Below are 22413 nucleotides of genomic sequence, written 5' to 3' on the forward strand. Positions count from 1 at the left end.
TTGAGGGAAGGGAGCGTCTCACAAGTGCCTCTATTTATAGCTTTGTCTCTGATAACTCTGAAGAGTCAGAGTCTCCACAGAACCTAAATGTCTGGGCTAGACTGAAGGGACGGATAAGGAATAAGAGGGGAAGCCAGAAAAATGCCCTTCAGCCAGAGAAATGGGGGTTGTGTAGTAAACCAAAAGACAGACACCTTCCTGGAATGCAAACAATCATCTGGGATCAAAGTTCACACCTACATGTGGCTTCTCCCAATTCATCCTCCTTAGCCCCACCCAACAATTCCACTGACTAGATGACCCCAACTCCCATGACTAAGGTTCTCCACAATAAAACTCTAAGGAACAGACAGACACCCCTTCCCAACAACAGATGAGAGATGCTGGAAAACCATACCTAGGCCACTCTGCTTCATCTCCGTTGGTGGCCGTGAAGATGAAAAGAGTCGGTAGCCACCAGGCCTCGAGGATGAAGTCTCAGAAAGCACCTGGAGAAGAAGGATTCTATGTTAATTACCGTTTTGCCACCTCAACTGAGAAGTCTAAAACCCAGGTCCTGAATTCCTGCCCCTACAAAACCAAGCAATGTCAGGAAGTTTAAGGATTTTTATGAGGAAGAGGAATGCAAAGTCTAAGAGTATACTTTACAGAGGAAACTGTCCAGGGAATCCTTCTATAGTAGAAAGCACTTCTATTTCCAAGATGCCTGTCCCTACAGCCCTCTAATCCCAAATCTGAGAAATCATTATTCAACCATTCTCAGTGCTTAGCAGGGCAGGGTACCTTAATCTTTTATATCCCTCCACAGAACTCAGAAAGCAAATCACAATAGCTCAGCCACAATAAGAAGTCTGGCTGCGCTCTCTTCTTTCCATGGGACAGCTGTGGCTACGGCAGCCATACTCAGTTTCTTATCTGAACCGAAAGCCCTCCCCTCCACTCCTGGAGACATGAAATGGATTTCTGAAAAGCCCACAAGGGCTCAATCACATAACACACACACACACACACACACACACACACACACACACACACACACACACACACACACACACACACACACACACACACACACACACACACACACACACACACACACACACACACACACACACACACACACACACACCCCTCAACAGTGTTCTGAGTCCCTAAGTCCCAAAAGGCAAAGATAGAAGCAATGAGGGAAGATGAAGTATGGAGGGACACCTGTGTGCAGGATGCCAGGTGAGTGGTGGACACAGCCCGGGGCTGTAGGCCGATGGCTGGGGAAGGCCGGGGGAGGTCCCCTGACCTCCGGCGGCGCCGTCCCCGCAAGGGGATCAGGTCCAGGTTCCCCGTGCACTGCATGTTCATGACCTGCAATCAGACCGGGTGGAAAGCCGGTCACGGCTCCTTACACCCCCAGGCTCCCCAAAGCCCTGGGCCCATTGGGCAGAGGCAGTTGTAAGGCTGGAGAGGATGATTGCCTAGGGCACAGCTGCTCTGAAGGTCACAGATTTTGTATTCTAAAGCCGTCCAAAAATATAAGATGACAAGAGGAGAAGAAGGGATGGAAAGAAGGGTCGTAGTTGATAAGAATAAGACTACCAATGCCTGTACTTATAGAACATGGAGAGGAAATATTAATATTAAAAGGTTGTATGACCAAAGAGCAGAGAGAAGATTTTCTTGCAAAGCTGAGGAGCATATCTTGGGCAACCATCATCCTGGGTAGGCATGGTATAAGCAGCACTAGTAACTGAGAGGAAGAAATCTGATTACAACAGAAAGCTTCCTATAGGCCTGAAAGAAGTCAATTTCATCAAGTCTGAGAGATGATACACTGAGAGCTCTGCTTTGCCTGTCTCTTGACTGCTTAAATCAGAAGAAAAAAGGGGGTCCAACATAATAGTGCCAGAGACTGGCAGACGATGTGAATGGGGAAGACACTGGATGTGGAGGAGCAGTTTATTAATGGAAGATCATATGTCATTCTGTCCATTTGATCTATTCACATGAGTCTGCAGTGTACTAATGTACTATGGATACTAAGTTAACTTACACCTCAAAGAAAATATGACGCATACCCCACCTAAGGAAACTCTGAGTATTCATGACCTCAAGTCCATCTTAAAATAATCAGGAAGAAAAGGATGAGTCTAGAAGAGAGACTGCAGTTTGTCTTCTCAGCATTCTCCAAAATCTGAAACATAAACCTTTGTCTGAACCTATGTAAGCTAGTTATAGATTCTTCTGAGATATTTCAAAATGGAAAGACCAATTCCTTTAAGACAGAGAGCAGGCACCAAGCCAAGTGAACAGATTCATCTGTCAAAGCAGGACCCAAAATAGACAGTCATGGTCCCTGAGACAGGGATAAATCACGGGGTCAAAAAGAGTGTCATTGGGCCAAAGAGGGAAAGGATCTCTCCAGGAAAAGACCAAAACTTTGGTTTTTACTCCAGGACACAATGTGAGATTTACAACAGTCCTTTTTCCTCTAGGCTAGAGAAATAGAACCAGAACTAGGAGAACCCAGGCCCAGACTGATAAACCTCATCAGAACAAAGGGGAGATAGATAGACCTCGAGATTTGACTCCCTTTCTGGGATGAGAGTATAGATAACCCTAAAGGGGTTAAATTAAAGTGCCATTTTTAGTAAAGTGATATTTACTACAATCTGAGCTTTAATATTTACCCAAGACAACAAAGAGATGGAGGGGCCTGGCCTTCAATATCAACTGTATTGTTATCATTGTTACTGTTTACTAAGCATCTACATGGTGAGTATTACTTATATTTTACAGATGAAAAAAATTTAGCCTTGGAGAAGGTACCTGTCCAAGCTCACACAGCGTCTGATTATCAGACTGGGATTTTAGCCCAGAGTACACGCTTTTCTACTATATTTCCTTTTAAAGAACTGCCTTCTCAAATTCATCCAGAGGCCTCCTCCTCAATCTCATCTCTAAAAGTCCTTATCTCTCAGGCACCCCTCACTGGCATCTCTTTAACCTCAGAAGTAGGAAGCAGCTTAAAGGAGCTTTCCTGGGAGACCAGCTGTGAAAGAGAGATTAAGTAAAACATATCCATCAGGGGCAGGAAGACTCTGTTTAAGGTCCTAAGAATTCCACTGAGGGGATTCAGAGATTCATGGATATTGTCCTATGAGCACTTCCACCACTTCTTTCTCCCAAGCCCCTCCCATTACCTCCATGGAGCCGGCTTTTCGGTTACGAATGAGGGGTGATCTCTTTGGGAGGCCAGGGCCCTCAGAGGGCTGGGGTGAGGTCTGCAATGCTCCATCTGGCTCATCTGATGCCTTCCCCGGGCACAGGTCCTCCATGCTGCCTTGGTCTGTTTTCATCTCCTCATTCTACCCAACAACAGGCATAGACAGGAGAGGTGTTAATGGTCTCCAGCCTCCTAATCCAATTCTCCCCAACCCTTTTAACCTCCCTGTACTGTTTCCGAGTTTCCCGTCACTCGGTTCCTAAATCCTCCAGTCCCAAATCCCAGCACTCTGACCCACCTCAGAAGAGGCTGGACGGAATCCACAGCCAGTTGGGGCACTGCCTTCTTCCTCGACACCTTTCACTCCAGGGCTGAAGTGCAGCTCCACATGGAACCGCTCCTCTGATAAGGGATCCTTTAGGGCATCACCAGATGAAAGGGCAGTTGGAGAAGCTGGACATGGTGGTGGAAGACCAGGCAGGGACAACAGAGAGGAACTCAAGAGGACACATCCTCCCAGGGCTGAGGTTTCAGTGTCTTACACCCCTCTACAGTAATAGCTCCCTTTAATTACAGTCTAGTGTTACAGGATGCTCATACTCTCAACCTCCACAGGACTTGCCAACTTCCAGTTCTACAACTGTCCCCCTCCCTATCCATCTCCCACAGGAATTCAGCTTTGCTACAGTGCATACAGCAGCACATTTAAAGATATCTTTGTGGAGCCAGATGAAGAAGGTATATGTGTAACAATGTTTGAGAGAAAAAGACTCATTGTAACATTGTTCAAACTCCATACCCTCCCTAATGCCAGAGCTATGTTCTCTGGTATCTCTCTGGCTCAACACCAACCCAAAACATGTTTTCTGTTCCAGGAGGAACCTCCTGGATGTTCTCTATCATGCTGTACCTAGGTACCACACCTAACTGGATTCTACAGAATCTAAGCATAAAAAAGTTTTTCCCTAAAAGGGGATGGAGAAGAAAGAAGGGGGCCTCTCCTCACCCCGCCCTGTTAGCTCCTCACCCGTGTGTTGTCTTCATAAAGCATGATGACAATCTGGGTCATGTAGTTGAGCTCTGAGATGGCACTAAGATAAGCCAAAGCTCGCTGCCATTGTGCATCCTTGGTCTCCTACCGAACACAAGAAGAGGTAAGCTAATGCCCAAGGACGAGGGAGTCAGGGAATGGGCAGGGAGACGAGGAGAACAGAGGAAGCTTGCAGTAAAAAAGAAGCATGAGGAGGAGAGTAAAAGAACGCTGGGAAAAGATGTTCATAGTCTGAAGGAAAAAGGATCCTTACATCAAGAAGTCCCCCATAACGGAAGACACTGAGTAGGGAGTGGACGTGGCTTTCACTGGTGAAGTAGAGACGTGTTCGAACATGGCGGCCTGGGGAGAGCACTCCTCGGGAGTACCTGAGACAGCAGCTAAGTCACTCACACTGTCAGCCAGTCCTCTTCTCAGCCCTCCACAAACTCCCTCCTCCCGCCTCAAAGACTTCTCTCTCTTTTCCACCCCAGGACCCCTTCTGTTCTTGGTTCCCCAAGCTGTCCCAGCCTGGGTTCCCGCAAGAGCTCCCTGACATGCCCCTCCCTCCATCCAGCACCCCACCCAGCCCTCCCTCACAGGGGGTGCAGCTTGTTGACAGACTCATCCTCGTGGGTTCTCTGCAGGTCAAGTAGTATCTTCCGCAACAGTGGAAGACAGAAGCCCACAGCAATTTCCAGTTTCTCCTCCCGACTGATCCCGTACTCCTAGGGGCCACAGGCCAGGAATAAGCACCTCAATGAATCTTGTTTTCTTCTTGCCTTATACTCCCAGGTCCAAGATCATGCTTGTCTTCACCTCAGGTCTAGGGCTTCTTCCAACATCACCACATTCCCCCTCTCCAGGTTTTTCCTCAGTTAGCCTCTTGGGCTTCCTCAGAGCCAGGATTGTAGCTCTAATTGTAACAACTAATTCCTTCTCTAAGTTTCCTTCCCCTGGTTCCCACACCGCCCCTCCTTCCTGCCTTTTCTCTCCTTCCTTCTGCAGTGCCCCTAGCCCCAGGCTCCATCCCTTATGTGAGACACACCTGGGGAATGACCACATCAGCCAGTGCCTTAGAGAGACGGAGCAACTCTGCTGTTCCTTGAAGTCCCAGACTCCCATTGTGCTGCACATCATACTTGACACAGTCATAGATGTCAGGGATCTTACTGATATCATAGCGCCCACTCTTCTGTCGAAAGTCACGCTCCAGCTTGCTCCAACGCTGTAGCATTAGCTCTAGTGTCTCGCTGTGGTAAAGCTGCAGGTCTGGAAGGAAGACAGACAGACAGAGCCAAAGGCTTCACCTCTAACAAAAGACCCTAGCAAATCTGAAGCAGAACCAGAGAGATGAGGATGACGTGTCTCAGACACTTAGGAGAGGACACAGGATTGCCTGAGGAACCCATCCGTACCCAAAATCTTGAAAGGAAGATAGTAGTATTCAAACCCACCTACAGACTTGGGGTCCTGCATCCGTTTCTGGATCTGGTGAGTGAGGTTTTCAATCAGGGCAAATACCTGATCACAGACCTTCACAGGATTCTGGATTATAGCCATGGAGTTGAGTAGGGAAGTGCTTCCAGTGGGAGCCAGCTGTGGAGAATAGAAAGATGAAAAGCAAGACAGGTTCAGTGCCAGTTGCCTAGATTGCTGTGAGCTTATTACAGAGAGACTGCCTGCAAATAAGCTCTGTCTGTTGGCTCACCCCAACGAGGCATTCTTTTTTTTTTTTTTTTTTTGCGCTACGCGGGCCTCTCACTGTTGTGGCCTCTCCCATTGCGGAGCACAGGCTCTGGACGCGCAGGCTCAGCAGCCATGGCTCACGGGCCCAGCCGCTCCGTGGCATGTGGGATCCTCCCGGACCGGGGCACGAACCCGTGTCCCCTGCATCGGCAGGCGGACTTTCAACCACTGCACCACCAGGGAAGCCCCCAACGAGCATTCTTAGGCTACTGGGAACACTAGCAGTTCAGATGAGGGGACTGCTCTAGCACACAGTCATCTAAGAATGGGTCATCTTAAAAGTCTTGGAGTCAGAGGAAATAAAATAGATCTAGGTTCTTTTCTTGGGGGTTCTAAAATAAGCACGGAAAATGCTGAGGAATACAGATTAAACCAAAATCCCCACAGAATGTTTTCATGAGTGGGTAATAGACATAACTATCTTACTCCTCTAAACAAGATGCTAGCTTGAATATGGAGTAGAGGTGCTGTCTCAGAACTAAGTTCCAACTCAAGCATTTAGGATGGTCACAGTCAATGAAGATGGGGAGGGGGAAAGGAGATTGCAGGTTGAATGTACTCATTCTACCTCGGTCCTCACAAGTTCCATTCTTGCTGGCAAAAGGAAGCAAGGAAAAAGGAAAGATACCTTAGCTTTTTTGGATTTGACATTGAGCAATGGATTGGAAGATAAGGCAGCAAGGTCCTGCCCCTTTATCAAGGCCTGCTCAGAGAAGAACACAGAAAATGCCATTCTCTAGTCAATGTGCTCAGCTACTTTGCGTATTTAAGAATCTATCAAAAATGGTTACACAGCAGTTATGAAATGAGGAGCTGTGAGTAGGAGGATGGTAGAAAATCATTGTCTGGCACATGATCCCCAGTCAATCATGGCATGGATACATAGGAAAAAGGAAAAAGAATGGCTTGGATAGTGGCATCCACTGTGATTAACACTGTGAGGCTAACAGCCTGGGCCCTCTAGTTAGATTCCTTGGGTGACCTTGGAAAGGCTGCTTAAATTCTTCTGAGCCTAGGCTTCCTCATCTGTAAAGGGGGGGAAAAGTAGTACAGGTCCACAGTTCTTACAGTGGATTAAAGATGGCCATTAATTCTTTGTCACATTCCCCTTCCCTTGAATCTGGGCTGGCCCTGTGACTGTTTAACCAACAAAAAATAATAAAGTTATACTGTGCTAATTCTGGGCCTACACTTTAAAAAAGCTTGGAAGTTTCTGGTATGGGGGAGTCCTAAGCTACTATTTAAGAAATCCGTCTGGGGAGTTCCCTCATGGTCCAGTGGTTAGGACTTCATGCTTCCACTGCTGGGGGCATGGATTTGATCCCTGGTCTGCTAGAAAAACCACATGGGAAAAACACATGGAGAGGAGAGGCTCTGAGACGACAGGGACAGGGACATCACAAGGAGGGAGAGAGCCCAGCCATCCTAGCATCCCAGTTGAGCCACCAGATGGTTCCAGCCCCAACATCTGGACAGCAGCTGGGCAATTTTAGGGAAGACCCTAAACAAGACTAGTTGAGCCTAGAGCTGTAAGGTGATAAAATGGTTTTTGTCTTAAGTTACTGAGTTTTGGGGTAGTTTTTTATACAGCAACAGATAAACATCCTTCCATTCAAAATCCTTAGGATCAGCTGTGTTTTGGGACATTGAGTCTTGGGACTTTAAGAAGTTAATACAGTGCATATGCCACATGTTAGATAATACCTCCAGCAGGGTCTAGGACATAACCAAACACTTTTCTATTTCTGTAGCAAAATGTATGACTATTTACACTAGATGGGATAAATGGGGATTAGAAAGAGTCTTACCATGTCGGGTTTTGCTGTCAAACGAATCTTGGTGGCAAAGTTATAAAAATCTTTTTCATTTCCAAAACTGTGGATGACAGATTGTGGACCCATACTTATCTCAAAGGGTAAAGATTAAATGACACAATACATGGAGAGCACATAAAACAGTGCCTGGCACACAGTAAGTACCATTACTGATCACTATTATTTAGAATTCTAGGATTTGGGGATTGGGTTGTGTTGGGCACAAAGTCTAGGAGAGCCTGACCTGATCATAATCCTCAGGGGAAAAGGGTGCATCCTGCTGCAAAATGTGGTGCAGCCGAGCCTTCACCCGGTGCTGGCAGCTGCTCAGGGAATCGCCATCACTGTCCAAGAGCCCGTTCATGTTGGCACTCTTCACCATTTGTACCAAAATGGGTGTCAGCTCCCCTTCTAGAGCTAGAAGGCCCTAGAGGGGAAGCACAGAATCTATTAGTTTTCCTTCCAGTCTAGTTCCCCTAGGCCTCGATGGTCCCAGAGATCCAATGAGAGCTGGCTTGGGAGTTGGGGTATAGGTCAAGGGGCCCACCCCACTAATTATTCTCAGTAGTATAGAACGCAGTCAGTACATACAGCTGATTCACTTTGCTGTACAGGAGAAACTAACACAACATTGTAAAGCAACTATACCCCAATTAAAAAAAAAAAGAATGCAGTCAGACACAAGCAGAAACTTCTCTGAGTTGGCACACAAACACTCTGAAATTTCCAACTAGTTCTCCAAACTCTGCTTCTCTACCTAATGGAAGCTGGAACTGTGGGTGAACTGTAGTGTGCACCTTGGCAAAGGCTGCAGCAGTCATCTGGACACGGCCCTCATCAGAGGCGTAAATCTTGAGATCGTGGCGGAAGGTGCTATGGAGGCGAAGCAGCCCACACCCGGGGAAGCCAGCATAGTCACCTGGGGGCAAAGGGGAAGACCAGGAATGGATGGCTATAAATACCCAAGAATGCTCATTTCCCCTTTAACTTCCCTATTGTCTCTGTCCCTTGTTTCCCCAACTTATTCTCTAATCATCTTATCTCAGCCCTGCTAGGTATTTACAAAACACTCACCCTGTCCTCCAGGGTACATGCAGCGGAAAGCTCGCCCCAGCTCCTCAGCCTGAACACGGCCAGCAGGGGTCAGTTCTCCACCCCACTTCAGTACCAGCAATAGGGATGGGGCCAGAGCCTCCCCCTGTGGATCTGCGGGAATAAGGGGCAATGAACAGATCTAGATCTAAGGAAAATGGTGGGGACATCTAAATGTTAAGTCTTCTGAGGAGCCCGGAAAGGTAATTTGGGATAGAGGTCATCTAAGGGTTCAAGAATAAAAGATGTGAGTGGTAATGGGAAGGGGGTATTACATCTTACCTTGCCCCTCATTAGAAGCTTTTACTCCATGAGGGTAGTAAGTTAACTGCACCTTCCGGTTGATGCCTGAGAAGTGACCATACCTGCAGGATAAACTCACAGTTTACTTTCTACCCCAGCACCCAATTCTCACTGCTAGTGGCCCCCCTTTCCTATTCCCTTTCTCACATCTCCAGCACAGATTTCAGCTGCTCCAGTTTCCCAGTCTTCTCCTCAATCTCACCACCTGGTTCTTTTTCCAGTTCAGCCAATAGCAGCCTTGTGATGTCCAGCACCTCCTGGAGGAAACAACAGGGTATCTGTGCAGGAGGCCAAGTCCTGGCTGGTTAGGCTTTCATCCTGGTCTCTCACTGAGGCCCCCAATCCCATACCCTCTATCTTTCTGTAGCACTGCTCCTCCCAGCCAGATTCATCACCTTACCTGTAGCTGCTCAGGCCGCTTCAGTTTTAATTTCCCTGTCTTGTAGCCACCATGTTTTTCAAACAGACTAAAAAACCTGAAGAAATAAGGAGAAGCTTCAGTATGGGCTGAGACAGACAAGAGCCTCTGGGAGGTACCCCTCCCCATTTCCCTCACAAAAACCTATTTGTCTAGATTAGGATACTCTGCCCACCTTGGGTGTGTCACTTCCATCTTCATCTTCTGCTTGGGGGTACGATCCCCGTGACGGATAATTGCAATGACGCAACGAAGTTCCATCCTAAGATAGGGAATGTTGTTAGAGCCTCTCCCCAGTCCCACCCCACACTGCCTCCCATTTCATCCTACCCAATGGGTCAAAGAACAGAGGAAAAACTATCTGAGATTAGGAATAAAGGTAGGCTCCACCAGTCAGATGGCACAGGGTCAGGAAGTAACCACTGGTCTGACACAGATGCCTTAAGTAGGTTACTCCAGATTTTTAACTTTTACTTTTGCTCACATAGTGCCAGATGTGGTAGGGACAATGGGAATGTCCTCAGCTTCTGTGGGGATGGACCATGGGATCTGGAACTGCGGGGCAAGCTCCCGCATTATGGTGTTCCTAGAAGGAGAAATGCAAAGAAGCCATGTGAAAATGAATGAACCAGAACTACATATATGAATGAAACTCACAAAAACTAACAAGTAGTTGAAAAATACATTAATATAAAATCTAAAAACATGCAAAAGCCACCCCATATATGTAATAAAAATATGAATATATAAATGGGAATGACCAAATAAAGGACTGGTTACCTCTGGGCGGTGGGAGGGAAGGGGATATAATTAGTAAGGGGTATGTAGGGGCTTTAACTATATTCTTTTTTTTTAATTAATTTATTTTATTTTTGGCTGCGTTGGGTCTTCGTTGTTGCACGCGGGCTTTCTCTAGCTGCGGTGAGTGGGGGCCACTCTTCCTTGCAGTACGTGGGTTTTCATTGCAGTGGCTTCTCTTGTTGCAGAGCATGGGCTCTAGGCACTGAGGCTTCAGTAGTTGTGGCTCGTGGGCCCTAGAGCAGAGGCTCAGTAGTTGTGGCGCTCGGGCTTAGTTGCTCCGTGTCATGTGGGATCTTCCAGACCAGGGATCAAACCCGTGTCCCCTGCACTGGCAGGCGGATTCTTAACTACTGCTCCACCAGGGAAGCCCTATATTCTTTTTTATTTTTTGGCTGCACTGTATGGCTTGTAGGATCTTAGTTCCCTGACCAAGGATTGAACCCGTGCCCCCTGCAGGGGAAGCTCGGAGTCCCAACCACTGGACCGCCAGGACATTCCCACCTTTTTCACTTTTAAACCATTTTTACGATATTTAAAATACAGGCATACCTCAGAGATATTGTGAGTTCAGTTCCAGACCACCACAATAAAGTGAATATCGCAATACAGTGAGTCACATGAGTTTTTTTAGTTTTGCAGTGCATATGAAAGTTATGTTTACAGTATACTGTAGTATATTAAGTGTGCAATAGCATTAGGTCTAAAAAAATGTACATATCTTAATTAAAAAATACTTTATTGCTAAAAAATGCTAACCATCAGGATTCCCTGGTGGAGCAGTGGTTAAGAATCCACCTGCCAATGCAGGGGACACGGGTTCGATCCCTGGCCTGGGAAGATCCCACGTGTTGTGGAGCAACTAAGCCCATGCGCCACAACTACTGAGCCTGTGCTCTAGAGCCTGTGAGCCACAACGACTGAGCCTGCGTGCCACAGCTACTGAATCCCACGTGCCTAGAGACCGTGCTCTGAAGCAAGAGAAGCCACCACAGTGAGAAGCCTGTACACCACAACGAAGAGTAGCCGCTGCTCGCCGCAACTAGAGAAAGCCTGCGCACAGCAATGAAGACCCAACACACCCAAAAATAAATAAATAAATTTACTAAAAAAAAATGCTAACCATCATCTGAGCCTTCAGCAAGTTGTAATCTTTTTGCAATAGTAACATCAAAGATCACTGATCACAGATCACTATGACAAATATGATAGTGAAAAATTTGAAATATTGTGAGAATTACCAAAATGTCACACAGAGACATGAAGTAAGCAAATGCTGTTGGAAAAATGGCGCCAACAGACTTGCTCGACACAAGGTTGCCACAAACCTTCAATATGTAAAAAAAACGCAGTATCCGCAAATCTCAATAAAAGGAGGCATGCCTATACAGTAAAAACTTTCCAATTCTCTTCTTTAAGCCCATTCTCCCCAGCTCAGACCACTGTGCCCCTTACCCCAGAATCTTGGCACAGTCATCGTAGTATTTCATCGAATTCTTGACGAAACTGAAGCCATTGACATCACACACAAAGGAGTGACCATTGGCACGAAGGAGGTCAAAACCACAGACCGTTTGCTGCAGGCGATAAAAGCAAGATGAGAACAAGAGAGCCACTCTTCCTTCTCAGCACCCCCCTCATTCCACAGCCCCTCTCCTGCATCCCTCCCACCCCCTCGCCGCCAGCACACACACCCTCCCCTTCGCCGCCAAGGGGACTTCCTCCACCTTAAAAGCTACGCAGACTTTCCTGGCCACCAGCTTTTCCATGGCAGTCAGCATGACTGGATATCGAATTTCTTTCCCCTCACTGTCTCTTTCGACCTTCCCATCCAAAGCTGGAGATTTTCTGGCTTCAGCATGGGCATAGTCTGGCCCCACTGTATACACCTGCAGGTACATAGCATCACTGAGTATGCCCACAGCTCACCCTGCATATGAGAAGACAATATGAGCACTATGTCTGTAGACTAGTTTCACAGTAAACAAAAACAAAACTAACAAATCCCCAAGTTTTATGTACAAGGAGACTGACATTTTTCTTACTGAGCTCTACTTTAGTATCATTATGAAGGTTTCTCCACAGAACTCCAAAACTATTGCCTAGTCCTTACTAAGAAATAACTTACCAACAGTATTCCATTTTCCATGTCACTCTTGCCCTTGCTCTGATAGTGACAATGTAAATACCTACTTCCCCCACTTCTTACCTTCACCTGCATATGAAAGCCCATCACATTCATACTTTATTTTCTACGACCACTTCCATACACTTCCACTTGCTTCCCAAGCACCCCACCCCACCCAGACATTTATAACCTCTTAAATCCCGTATCCACCATAACCTTGACATCTGTGCCATCTGTTGGCATAAACTCCTCATAGATGTATGACCCTGTCTTCCGGACGCTGCTCTCAGGAGAGTAAACGCTGCTGCGGCTGCCAATCTTCAGGAGAAAAAGGAAGGAAAAAAAAAGTTGCCTCTAACTTGTCCCCAAATCCTCCAGCTTCCCTCCCCACAACCTCATTCTCGGCCTTCTACTTCTCTGCCTCCTCAAATGCCCAAATGTCTCCCATACCTTACGGAAGAGGCGCTGGCTTCCTCCTCCGGCTGAGCTGGGGTAGTAGATGTAAACATTGTGGTCCTCTGCACTCACTGGCTTCTCCACAAAGGGCTTGGGAAAGACGGCTCCATTTACCTCCACCTGATCTTCACCCTCAATCAGGTTGCACTCTGAAAGGTAGGCGTGTGGTCATTCCTAGGGCCTAAGAATACTTCCAACTCCCACTTCTCCGAGTTGTAATCTCCATAACCCTCAAATTGCTATGACCATATCTTAATAATAGATATGGTAATTAATATCTATATAAGAGGTCCAAGGTTCTGTCCAAAGACCCATGGCTCTAGCTCTACCCTTAATCCAGTAACCAAAGCCTCACTGAGCCGGGTGGTACATAGGAGACGTCTAGAGGAAGGAGAACTGGGCTAAGTCGTAGAAAGCAGGGCAGGACTGGACAAGGCCAGGTACTCACCCTCAGGCCGGGCAGGGTCACGGTTGAGCACAGCATATCGAGGCAGATCAATACCCTCCTCCTGCAGGATCCGGTACACCTCCCTCCTGTCACCCCCGAATAAATTAGCTGGGAGAGGTGGGGGATGGTGACCAGGGGAGAGGCTAGGGATTTCATTCATTCAGGAATTGGGAGACACCCGTGTACAGAACTCAGCAGGGTATGGTACAAAAATTAAGCATGTTTCTTTGACTCTGCCCCTCCCAGAGTGGGTTCTCTAAACAGGCATGATCTCAGGGCCACCCATCCCACCAGTCAACAGAAAGCTATACCTATCCTGGATGTAATACTGCATAGCCAGGTCATTGATAAGAAAAGGGTTTCGAAGTTTGGAGTAAGCAACAGCTTTGTCCAGAGGAAAGCCTGGGATGGAGAAAGGAAATAGAGAGACCAAAGGAAGAAAGTGAAAGAGACAGTGAGAAAACAGCAAGAGAAATAAACATATTAAAGCTATTAGTTGCCACTGAGCTCCACTACCCATCCAACCCAGCACTCATCCTCCTGCCCAACTTCCCAAGTCTAGAATATCCATCAGAAAAAAGTAAAACAGAAATTATTTTTAGGGTCCTTCCAAAGACCAATTCTGTCAGAGACCTAAGAATCTTAGAGCTGTCCTGAGGTTCAAATATGGGCTTTAAACTACCACCGGCAACTCCTCCAAGATGTAGGGAGAACAAACCCCTTTGCACTGTTCCCTAGTGTGTTGGGAAGAGCTGATGGCCTCTTTACTATTTGACAGTAAGAGCCTCATTTCCCAGTCCAGCATTCCCAAAACCATTCCTTCTCATTTTCCTTCACACACACCAACCTTTGGAGTGGAAAGAGATGAGGCAGTGGCAGGATGGCCAGTTTTCCACAGGTTCATTAAGGATCACATCTTCTCCCAGGATGATAACAGTCAGGTAGTCAAATCTGCAGAGTCGCTCTAGGATTTGGGTCATTGGCTTGGACTTGGATTTCTTGGTCATGGCACAGATGCCAACAATGATCTGAGGTTCAGGAGGCTACAGAGAGGAAGTGCTGTCAGGTACTTCCCACCTAAACCATCCCTATCAGGGAACACACTGTTTCATCTCCTTAGGGCACAGAGTTTCTTGCCAGGACTTTGGACCTATGGGGTTAAGGTTATCTCCTAACTTAGGCCTAGATGGGGGTACCTGCAGGTATTCCTACTGCCACAGTAGGAAATGTGTACTCGGGCAGAAGAGTAGGAGAACCAATAATAATGAGACAACAGGACGAGGGCATAAGGGTAGGGGCTTCAAAGAGAGGCAATCTAACCAATCTCCACTGCCCTTCCCCTTAATCAGGATAGGGCCTGTTTATGACAGGGAGTCTATGCATTTGGGAAGAATGGGGAGAGGTGTCTCCATCCTATGGAATCTCAACTATGACAGGGGTCCCAGAACCAAGTTACATCGTTTTCCCTGGTCTTACCACTTCATCCTCCTCATCCTCAAGGAGCTCGCTGTCACTCTCTTCTGTCCTCATGCCTATTCCACGGGTGCCCAGCCCCTCATCTCCAGCTCCAAGGAAGAAGTGGGCTGTGGCGCTCTCGCCCTCACTGGCCGGCAATGACCACATCCCCGCCGGAGCACCCACTCATCCCGCTCTGCAGTGGAGGGTATGTATCCCTGTTAGTTCAGAATCCAAGCCCCATGGCAGTGCATGGGGATGGGGGATGGGGAATGAGAAAATAAGAGGGAACTACAAGCGGACTAGGGGAAACAGGAAACAAAGCTATGGTGAGAAGGATCAACAGGAAAGGAGGCATGTGGGCTATGACTTGAGATGACTAAAGATCCCTAAGAGAAAATTGAGGTCTCCCTTTTCCTCCCTGCTCACCCCACCCCCAACCATGAGACTGGTAAGAGGATCAGTAGATTAACCCTTACAGTGCTGGCATGTCCCTGATTCTGCCAGCAGGAAAAACCGTTAACTCCAGCAGCAAATGGGAAAGGCAGTTCCTCATGGAAGGCTACTGTTGATTCCTACCAGAAGAGAAGGTCAGAGTGACATTTCAACTTTGGACTCATTCCAAAATGTTCCTGGCCCTTCTCCACTTCCCCACAGTAGTGTTGAACTCAGTGATTTAATTCAAGAGCAGAGGAATAAGAGAGTTCATTTGCCTTTGCTCTTAACCCCTATCTTCATTCCAACCGAGGATTAACTCAAAAAAGCATTGACTGAGGGCACCCTATGTTCTAAACATTAAATCAGAACATTAAAATCCCCTATGCCCCGTCTCTCCTTCACCTGCTTTACCTTAAAAGAGAGATGCTCAGTTCCAGAAAATCTGTTCAAGGAAAGAGGTCTAGTGCTAGTTGGGAAGTTGAGGATACAGGCATCCGTACAACAGGCTCCAACCCATTCTCAAACTGAAATTTCAATTTTCTCTCTACCATCTCAGGGTACAACAGACACAAGGCTGGTCTAGCCCAAGGTCCTTCATACCAGAAGCTACAATGGAAAAAAAAATCCTGCCTAGAGCCATTATCAGTGAGAATATCTTAAGACTTAAAATTGAGTCAGAACAACCTGGCAGTTCCCCTTCTGCATACATACACCTGCAGCAGTGGTTCTTAACCAACTGTGATTACACTGTGCAAAGGACATTTGTCAGGAGACACTTTTGGTTGTCACAACTGGGGAGATGCTATTGGCATCTAGTGAGTAGAGGCCAAGGATGCTGCTCACCATTCTAAAATGCATAGGATGTACCCCCACAGCAAAGAATTGTCCAGTCCAAAATGTGAGTGGTGCCAAGGTTGAGAAACTCCGCTGTAGGGAAACTCTCCCACATAAAAAGACATTTGCAGGGATGTTCATAACCTTACTGCTGGTAATGGCAAAAACCGAGAACAACTCAGATGTCACAAGTAGAAGAATGGATAAATGTAATGTTGTGTTTACAAATGGTTGACTAACAGCAATTATTAAAAATGAATCAGGGGGATAAATTAGGAGCTTGGGATTAACATATACATACTACTATATATAAAATTGGTAAACAACAAGGACCAACTGTATAGCACAGGGAAATATACTCAATACCTTGTATATATATATATATATATATATGTATATATATATATATGAATCATTTTGCTATACACCTGAAACTAACACATTGTAAATTAACTATATTTCCATTTTTAAAAAATGAATCAAAGCTATATATAACATGGACAGCTTCCAAATGCAAACTGCAGAAATATACATGCAGGACAATTCCACTTGTACAAATAAAAAATACTACATATGTTTATGGCTGTATACATAATTAGAAGTATAAAAACAGACGGGAAAGAAAGACATCAAATTCATGATAGTGGTTACCTCTGAGCAGAGGGGAAAACAGAACTGAGAAGGATTCAAATGGAACCTCACAACCTTACCTATAATGTTTATTTCAATTAAGAAAACTCTGAAGCAAATATACAAATGGTTAACATCTGTTAATACTAAATTGTGGGGATACGGGTATCTGTTATTTTTTTCCAAAAATGAAATTGAGTCACATCTGCAATTTTCTACATTCTGCAAAAGTTCTCAGAAATACTGACCAATGGCTCTAATGAAAGCCACAAACTCCTTAAGTAAATGGAGTAATTTAGTCTTATAGGTTTTTAGTCTTCAATATTTACTTTCCGTATTTTTATTTTAAACCCTTCCATTACAAGTGAGTTTGCAGCTTCGATTAGAAAGTTATAGCTAATCTTTATATAGATCTTGACCTTTCTAGTCTTCACCATCTGCTTTTCTCTGTTGCTCAACCACCGTGGGGGCACAACATTCTCCTTAGGCTTAACGTTTTCAGCTGTACACTGCAGGTCTTATACATACACGCTCCTCCTGATTGTAGCCTGTTTCTTTGAAATCCTTTTTCGTGACCTGACCCAATTTCCATGACTTGTGACATTCCCAAGGTCCCTGTATAGTTTAAGCAAGCAGAATTTTGTTGCACGCTTTATCCTTTCTCTGAAGCAGGAGCTTTCTCTAAGATTCCTAACCCTCCACACTTTCTTCCACTAGGTCTTTCCTGGTTTTCTACTGAATGTACACTGCCACATTCTTGAAATTCTATTATAACTCTATAACAGGAGATGATAATTGAATGGCAAAGGAGAATCTGTTCACAAATATGGAGCTGAAGAGAGATGAAAGGTCTAAATTCATAGTTAACAAAGCAGAAATAGAAGCCTGACAGAAATAGCTATGAAATAAGCCAGGATTTATTTAGATGTACCTCTGCGAGAAGCTGGGATTTAATGTGGTGTTCCAAGAGCCATTGCCCTGTTTTCTGTGCTCTTCTCCCCTTCCCCCTCTCCCCTAATACTTTGTTGCAAAAGAAAACTTCAGACTCTAAACTTCAGACTCTACAGTAGGCTAAAGGGCAGTCTTACTGGGGCCTGAATCAGTGTGGAAGGGAGCGAGGGGAGGGGAGGAAGCAGGAGACAGTATAATAGGTAAGGAGAGAGGGAGGGGCAGGTGGGCAATCTTCTCAGGAACATCTATGTTAAATCAGATCTAGAGAAGGGACTGAAGGGAGGGTAAACTGTGTAACTTTTTTATCCCTTAGAATTTAGGGCTGCTTTCCTAATCCTCTAATTTCTTTAACCACCATGCACTTCTGCACTTGATGGAGGGCTCCATCAGTGATGAAAGAGAAAGGTCAGTACAGGGTCAGGCGGGAATACTTCCAACACAGTTAAAACTCCTCAGGCCATAAACACTATCTCCTTCAACAGTGGACCCCTTCTCTCCTTCTTGATGCAGTTTTTAATGCTTCATACATACCCTTATTCTGCCACTGATGAACTGTGCTGATGCCCTTGTTCTCGGTATCAACTCACTCATACTGCCTTCTTTCCCCAACTTACTAAAAGGACTCTTCATTGACTCCCCTAACTACTGCCCCCTCCTACATCACTAATCAACCGATCCAATCAACAATACAACTAATCCTGTCGCTCATTGACTCCCCAGCCTTAAACAGCCTTTCAAACCCTCAGATGAGTCACCACACTTGGTAACAAATTTATATGGAACCCTCAATGCTCCCCCGCACAGACTGTCTGAGAGCCACTCCTTCCCAACCTGCCTTCCCTCCAGGCTCACCTTCTCTCTCCTCTGCAACAACCCCTTCCTCCAGCCGAGCCTCCGGTCTGACTCCACTCCCACGCCTCCTCACACAGACCTGCCCGCCCTGACCCTCTCCCCGGCAGACTCCCCTGGCTCAGCAGGACCCCCTCTTCCTCACGCAGACCTTCACACGCCCATCTCTTCTCTCGCTGACCCCCTCCTCTGCGCTCTCCTCACTCAGCTCCGGGTCACGAAAACCACCTCCCATCCCGACTCCTCTAGCCTTTTGCCCGCCCCCGCCTTCCTCGCCTCACTCTCCCTTCGCTGACATTGAGGCCTCTCCGCTGGGTCTCTTTCTAGAGCTGCCCCCAGCCGCTCCTAACCAGGGCCCTCGGCACCGAAGGAGCCCACTCTACCCAGTCCACCCCCTCAGATACCGCCCCCAGCCCCCAGCCACTCCCCCACCGCCCCCGGCCCTCACTCACCCGCCTCCCTGCGCTCGCGCACCCGAACCTGCCGGCAGCGACACCTGACAGCGGCCCAATCAAAGCACGACTTCTCTTCGGCGCCACCAATCAGCGGAGGGCGCGCACCGGCAGCAGAGTCAGGCTGAGTTGGCCGGCGCTTCTGCGCGGAGGATGGTGGCCTCTAGTGGTTCTGGGGAGGAAGTGCAACCTGTTGTTCATTTTCTGATTTCTAACTGCGTCGCCACAGTCCAGATGCTTGGTCTAGACAGAGAATTTCCAGTGAGAAGAAGTGGGGGGAAGCGAGATGTAGAGGAAGAGGCAGAGTCTGTGCCATTGCACCTCCATGAGGACAAAACCAAGTCTTCTGTTCGTTTTGTAAAATAAAACGGGATATGATAGACGTAGAGATCCAATAAATGTACGTTGCAAATGTTAATGGACTAGAGGAGTGAAAGGGAGGCTAGAGACAAAGAGACAGAAACAAATCAGAAAGTTAAGGGAAGGAAAAGAGACTTACTTATGGAGGAGACAAGACGATGGATGGACTTGGAAGACTGAACAAGTGGATTCCTATCTCCACACTCTGCTTGCCCTCTTGCCTTTAATAGCTGTGCAGCCTTGGACAAGTCATTGAACTTCCCTCAGCCCCTCTTTTCTCACCTGTGAGAGAGTGGGACTAGAAAACCCTAACTCATAGGGTACTGATTATATGAAAGCATTTTGTGTATGTTTGTATTGTTATTATCTTTGCATCCTCACTCAGGTTTCCCTGGTCAAGACTATTCCAAGTTCTGTTACCCAACGCAAGTTTGTGTGCCCAAAGCACAGTGAGGCCAAACAAACAGAAAGGCCAGAGTTTGGAGCAGAGAAAGGTTTATTGCAGGGTCGAGCAAGGAGAACAGGTGGCTTGTTCTCAAAAACCCCATTAACTCCCTGATGGTTTTGGGGAAAAAGTTTTTATAGGCAAAATTTGGGGTGAGGGCTGCAAGTATGTGACCTTCTTCTGATTGGTTAGTGGTGAGGTAACAGGGCGGTGCTCCAGAACTCTGTTATTCAGCCTGAAGTTACCATCTTCCATGTGGGAGGTGGGGTTAGTTCCTGCAGAAGAACTCAAGGATATTGTTATGAATATTCCTCTGGGAGGAACCAAGATCCTGCTTTAATTGCTGCACTATAGTTTTTTGATTGTCCCTCCTGTGTTTCTGTATCCCTTCCCTTCCCTGATTAGCAACTGTTTGAATCTGCCCTTGAAACTCTGGAAAGGTCAAGGAGGCTGAATGAAGCCTATTTCTTACAAACAAGAAACAGGGACACAGAAGGGATTTGTACCTGAGAGGAACCCACAGCGTCCTGCTCCATTTTGTCCCTAGTGTAAGCAGGTAGGTTAGGGGGGTCACCGGAGAAAGAGAACCAGGAATGGCTTTCTTGATATAAGAGAACCCATTTTGGCCTAAGCCATTTTGTGATATAAGTATGGCCACAATGCTTGCCTTTGAACAGGTCTCAGTAATTAATGATCTTAAGGGAGGGAATGCAGAAACAAGGGAGGAGCAGTCAAGAAACAACAGTGCAGTCTTGGGGCAGGGCCCTGATTTCTTAAAGGATATACATAATAATTCATCTTTGAGCCCCATAGGGTCCTGCTCGGTTTCACCCCTTCATGAATACGCATGTATCCTTAGCTGAAAACTTCCCAGATTTTTGTTTTTTTTTTTGCGGCACGCGGGCCTCTCACTGTTGTGGCCCCTCCCGTTGCAGAGTACAGGCTCCGGACGCGCAGGCTCAGCAGCCATGGCTCACGGGCCCACCCGCTCTGCGATATGTGGCATTTTCCCGAACCGGGGCACGAACCCGTGTCCCCTGCATCGGCAGGCGGACTCTCAACCACTGCGCCACCAGGGAAGCCCAACTTCCCAGATTTTGCTGTTCGGGGAGACGCTGCTTTGGGAGAGATCCCTGGTGTTCTCCTTACTTGTGGCAAGTAATAATAAATCCTTCCTTCTCCTGATCTCTGGCTTGGTTGGGTTTATTGGCTTGACACCCACCAAAAGGTGAACCCAGTTTTCAGGTAACACAACTGCAGAACTCCATCTATTCTCTGATTATTGCTCTCTTACCAGGAGAAGAAGGAACTGATGGACCTGGAAGAGAGGTAATTGGCTACTAAGGCTACCCACAAATGAGGAAGAAAGGAAAAGGAGCACTAGGGAAGCCTGAGAGGAATGAATGAAATGAGAGTAAAGGGATGGAGTGGGGTCTCATCAGTGAGGCCAGTGGACAACTTGAAGGGAATTTCTTTTTCTCAGATCCTCTCCCTTAAGATTAACAAGTATCTTGCTGTCTTGTGGGTTCACCAAGGTAATGATACTGAGCAGGGCCCTGTGGGGCTCCTGGGCACAAAGACTTTCTGTGTCCCCCATGTCTTTGATTACAGGAAATAGCCTTCATTCAGCCTCCATGACCTTTCCCTACTTCCAATAGGCAGGTTCAAGCAGTTGTTAATCAGGGAAGTGAGAGGATGCAAGACAAGAGAGAAACAGTCAAGAGAAACAGTTAGTGCAGCCTTGGGATAAGGTCCTGGTTCCCCATCAACAGACACACACAAAGATATCTTTGAGCTGTCTTGCAGACACTGAAACCCCCTCCAGGTGGGTATGCTGCCCACAGACCCCAGAGCAGCTGGAACCTGAAGGTTGATGTTGCTGACTCCTACTTACCTCACCACCAACCCATCAGAAGAATGTAAGCCCAGTCACTGCCTTGATCCTTATCACCTACCCCCCCCCACCATGAGCCCTGACTAGAAGACCACTCCCTATTCCACAGGGAGGGGGGCAGAGTTCTTGAGGTGCTAGCCTGCTGTGTTCCCTCCAAGAATAAAGCTACTATTTCTTTCTCCTCCAAAACTCTGTCTCTGTATCTCGTTTCGGCATCCGTGTACAGAGAGCCAATATTTTATCATCAATACCTGAAAGAATGGGCTAATGCCACCATGCCTACCCCATCTTAACTGACCCTCCATACTGAAGCCCACATCTCTATTTCAGCTCCAAGCATTCATTCTCCTTCTACCAGGACAAAGGTCAAGTCATACCCAAGTCACACTTGGAGATATGGGAACAAAGCCCTCTCAAATATGAATATGCACCTTGTGAGGAGGGAGGAGGAGAAGGGACCAGGTGGAAGGCAGAGATTCCTTGGTGACCCCATGCCCTTGGACACCGCTCCTTACAGTCTGGATTAAACAGCATTAGGGAGCCAAGAGAGGAAACACATGTGGCAGTTGGGGACCTGTGCCTGCCTGTTTCCGTCCTACACCTTGTCATCTCGCCACACCCTTCACGTCACCTTACACTCTCCTTCAGTTCA

The 22413-nt window shown here is 46.8% G+C and overlaps 1 protein-coding gene across 14 annotated transcripts in view; it reads right to left on the reverse strand.

Annotated features, from left to right (window-relative positions):
- The window catches only part of PPIP5K1 (diphosphoinositol pentakisphosphate kinase 1), a 50534-nt gene extending 31443 nt beyond the window's left edge, over positions 1-19091 (reverse strand). For 4 of the 14 annotated variants that reach the window (XM_082648484.1, XM_082648485.1, XM_082648475.1 and 1 more), the window contains exons 1-25: positions 19063-19091; positions 14930-15104; positions 14301-14496; positions 13765-13855; positions 13454-13539; positions 13000-13154; positions 12766-12867; positions 12149-12310; positions 11877-11998; positions 10108-10209; positions 9799-9885; positions 9606-9681; positions 9353-9462; positions 9185-9267; positions 8885-9016; positions 8608-8729; positions 8055-8237; positions 5705-5846; positions 5296-5519; positions 4848-4975; positions 4522-4636; positions 4245-4352; positions 3516-3632; positions 3195-3359; positions 398-488 (exon numbers count right to left, since the gene is read on the reverse strand). In XM_082648484.1, the coding sequence (XP_082504610.1) occupies positions 398-488; positions 3195-3359; positions 3516-3632; positions 4245-4352; positions 4522-4636; positions 4848-4975; positions 5296-5519; positions 5705-5846; positions 8055-8237; positions 8608-8729; positions 8885-9016; positions 9185-9267; positions 9353-9462; positions 9606-9681; positions 9799-9885; positions 10108-10209; positions 11877-11998; positions 12149-12310; positions 12766-12867; positions 13000-13154; positions 13454-13539; positions 13765-13855; positions 14301-14496; positions 14930-15076 (3046 nt within the window). In that variant the 5' untranslated portion in view covers positions 15077-15104; positions 19063-19091. Of the gene's footprint in view, positions 1-397; positions 489-3194; positions 3360-3515; positions 3671-4244; positions 4353-4521; positions 4637-4847; positions 4976-5295; positions 5520-5704; positions 5847-8054; positions 8238-8607; positions 8730-8884; positions 9017-9184; positions 9268-9352; positions 9463-9605; positions 9682-9798; positions 9886-10107; positions 10210-11876; positions 11999-12148; positions 12352-12765; positions 12868-12999; positions 13155-13453; positions 13540-13764; positions 13856-14300; positions 14497-14929; positions 15105-15387; positions 15484-18761; positions 18815-19062 lie in introns of those variants that run through there. The other 10 variants (XM_082648480.1, XM_082648486.1, XM_082648483.1 and 7 more) reach the window with 7 other exon arrangements.
- Between the last annotated feature and the right edge of the window lie 3322 nt (positions 19092-22413).

This window comes from Grampus griseus (genome assembly GCF_964374135.1).
Source record: "Grampus griseus genome assembly, chromosome: 2".
Taxonomy (NCBI): domain Eukaryota; kingdom Metazoa; phylum Chordata; class Mammalia; order Artiodactyla; family Delphinidae; genus Grampus; species Grampus griseus.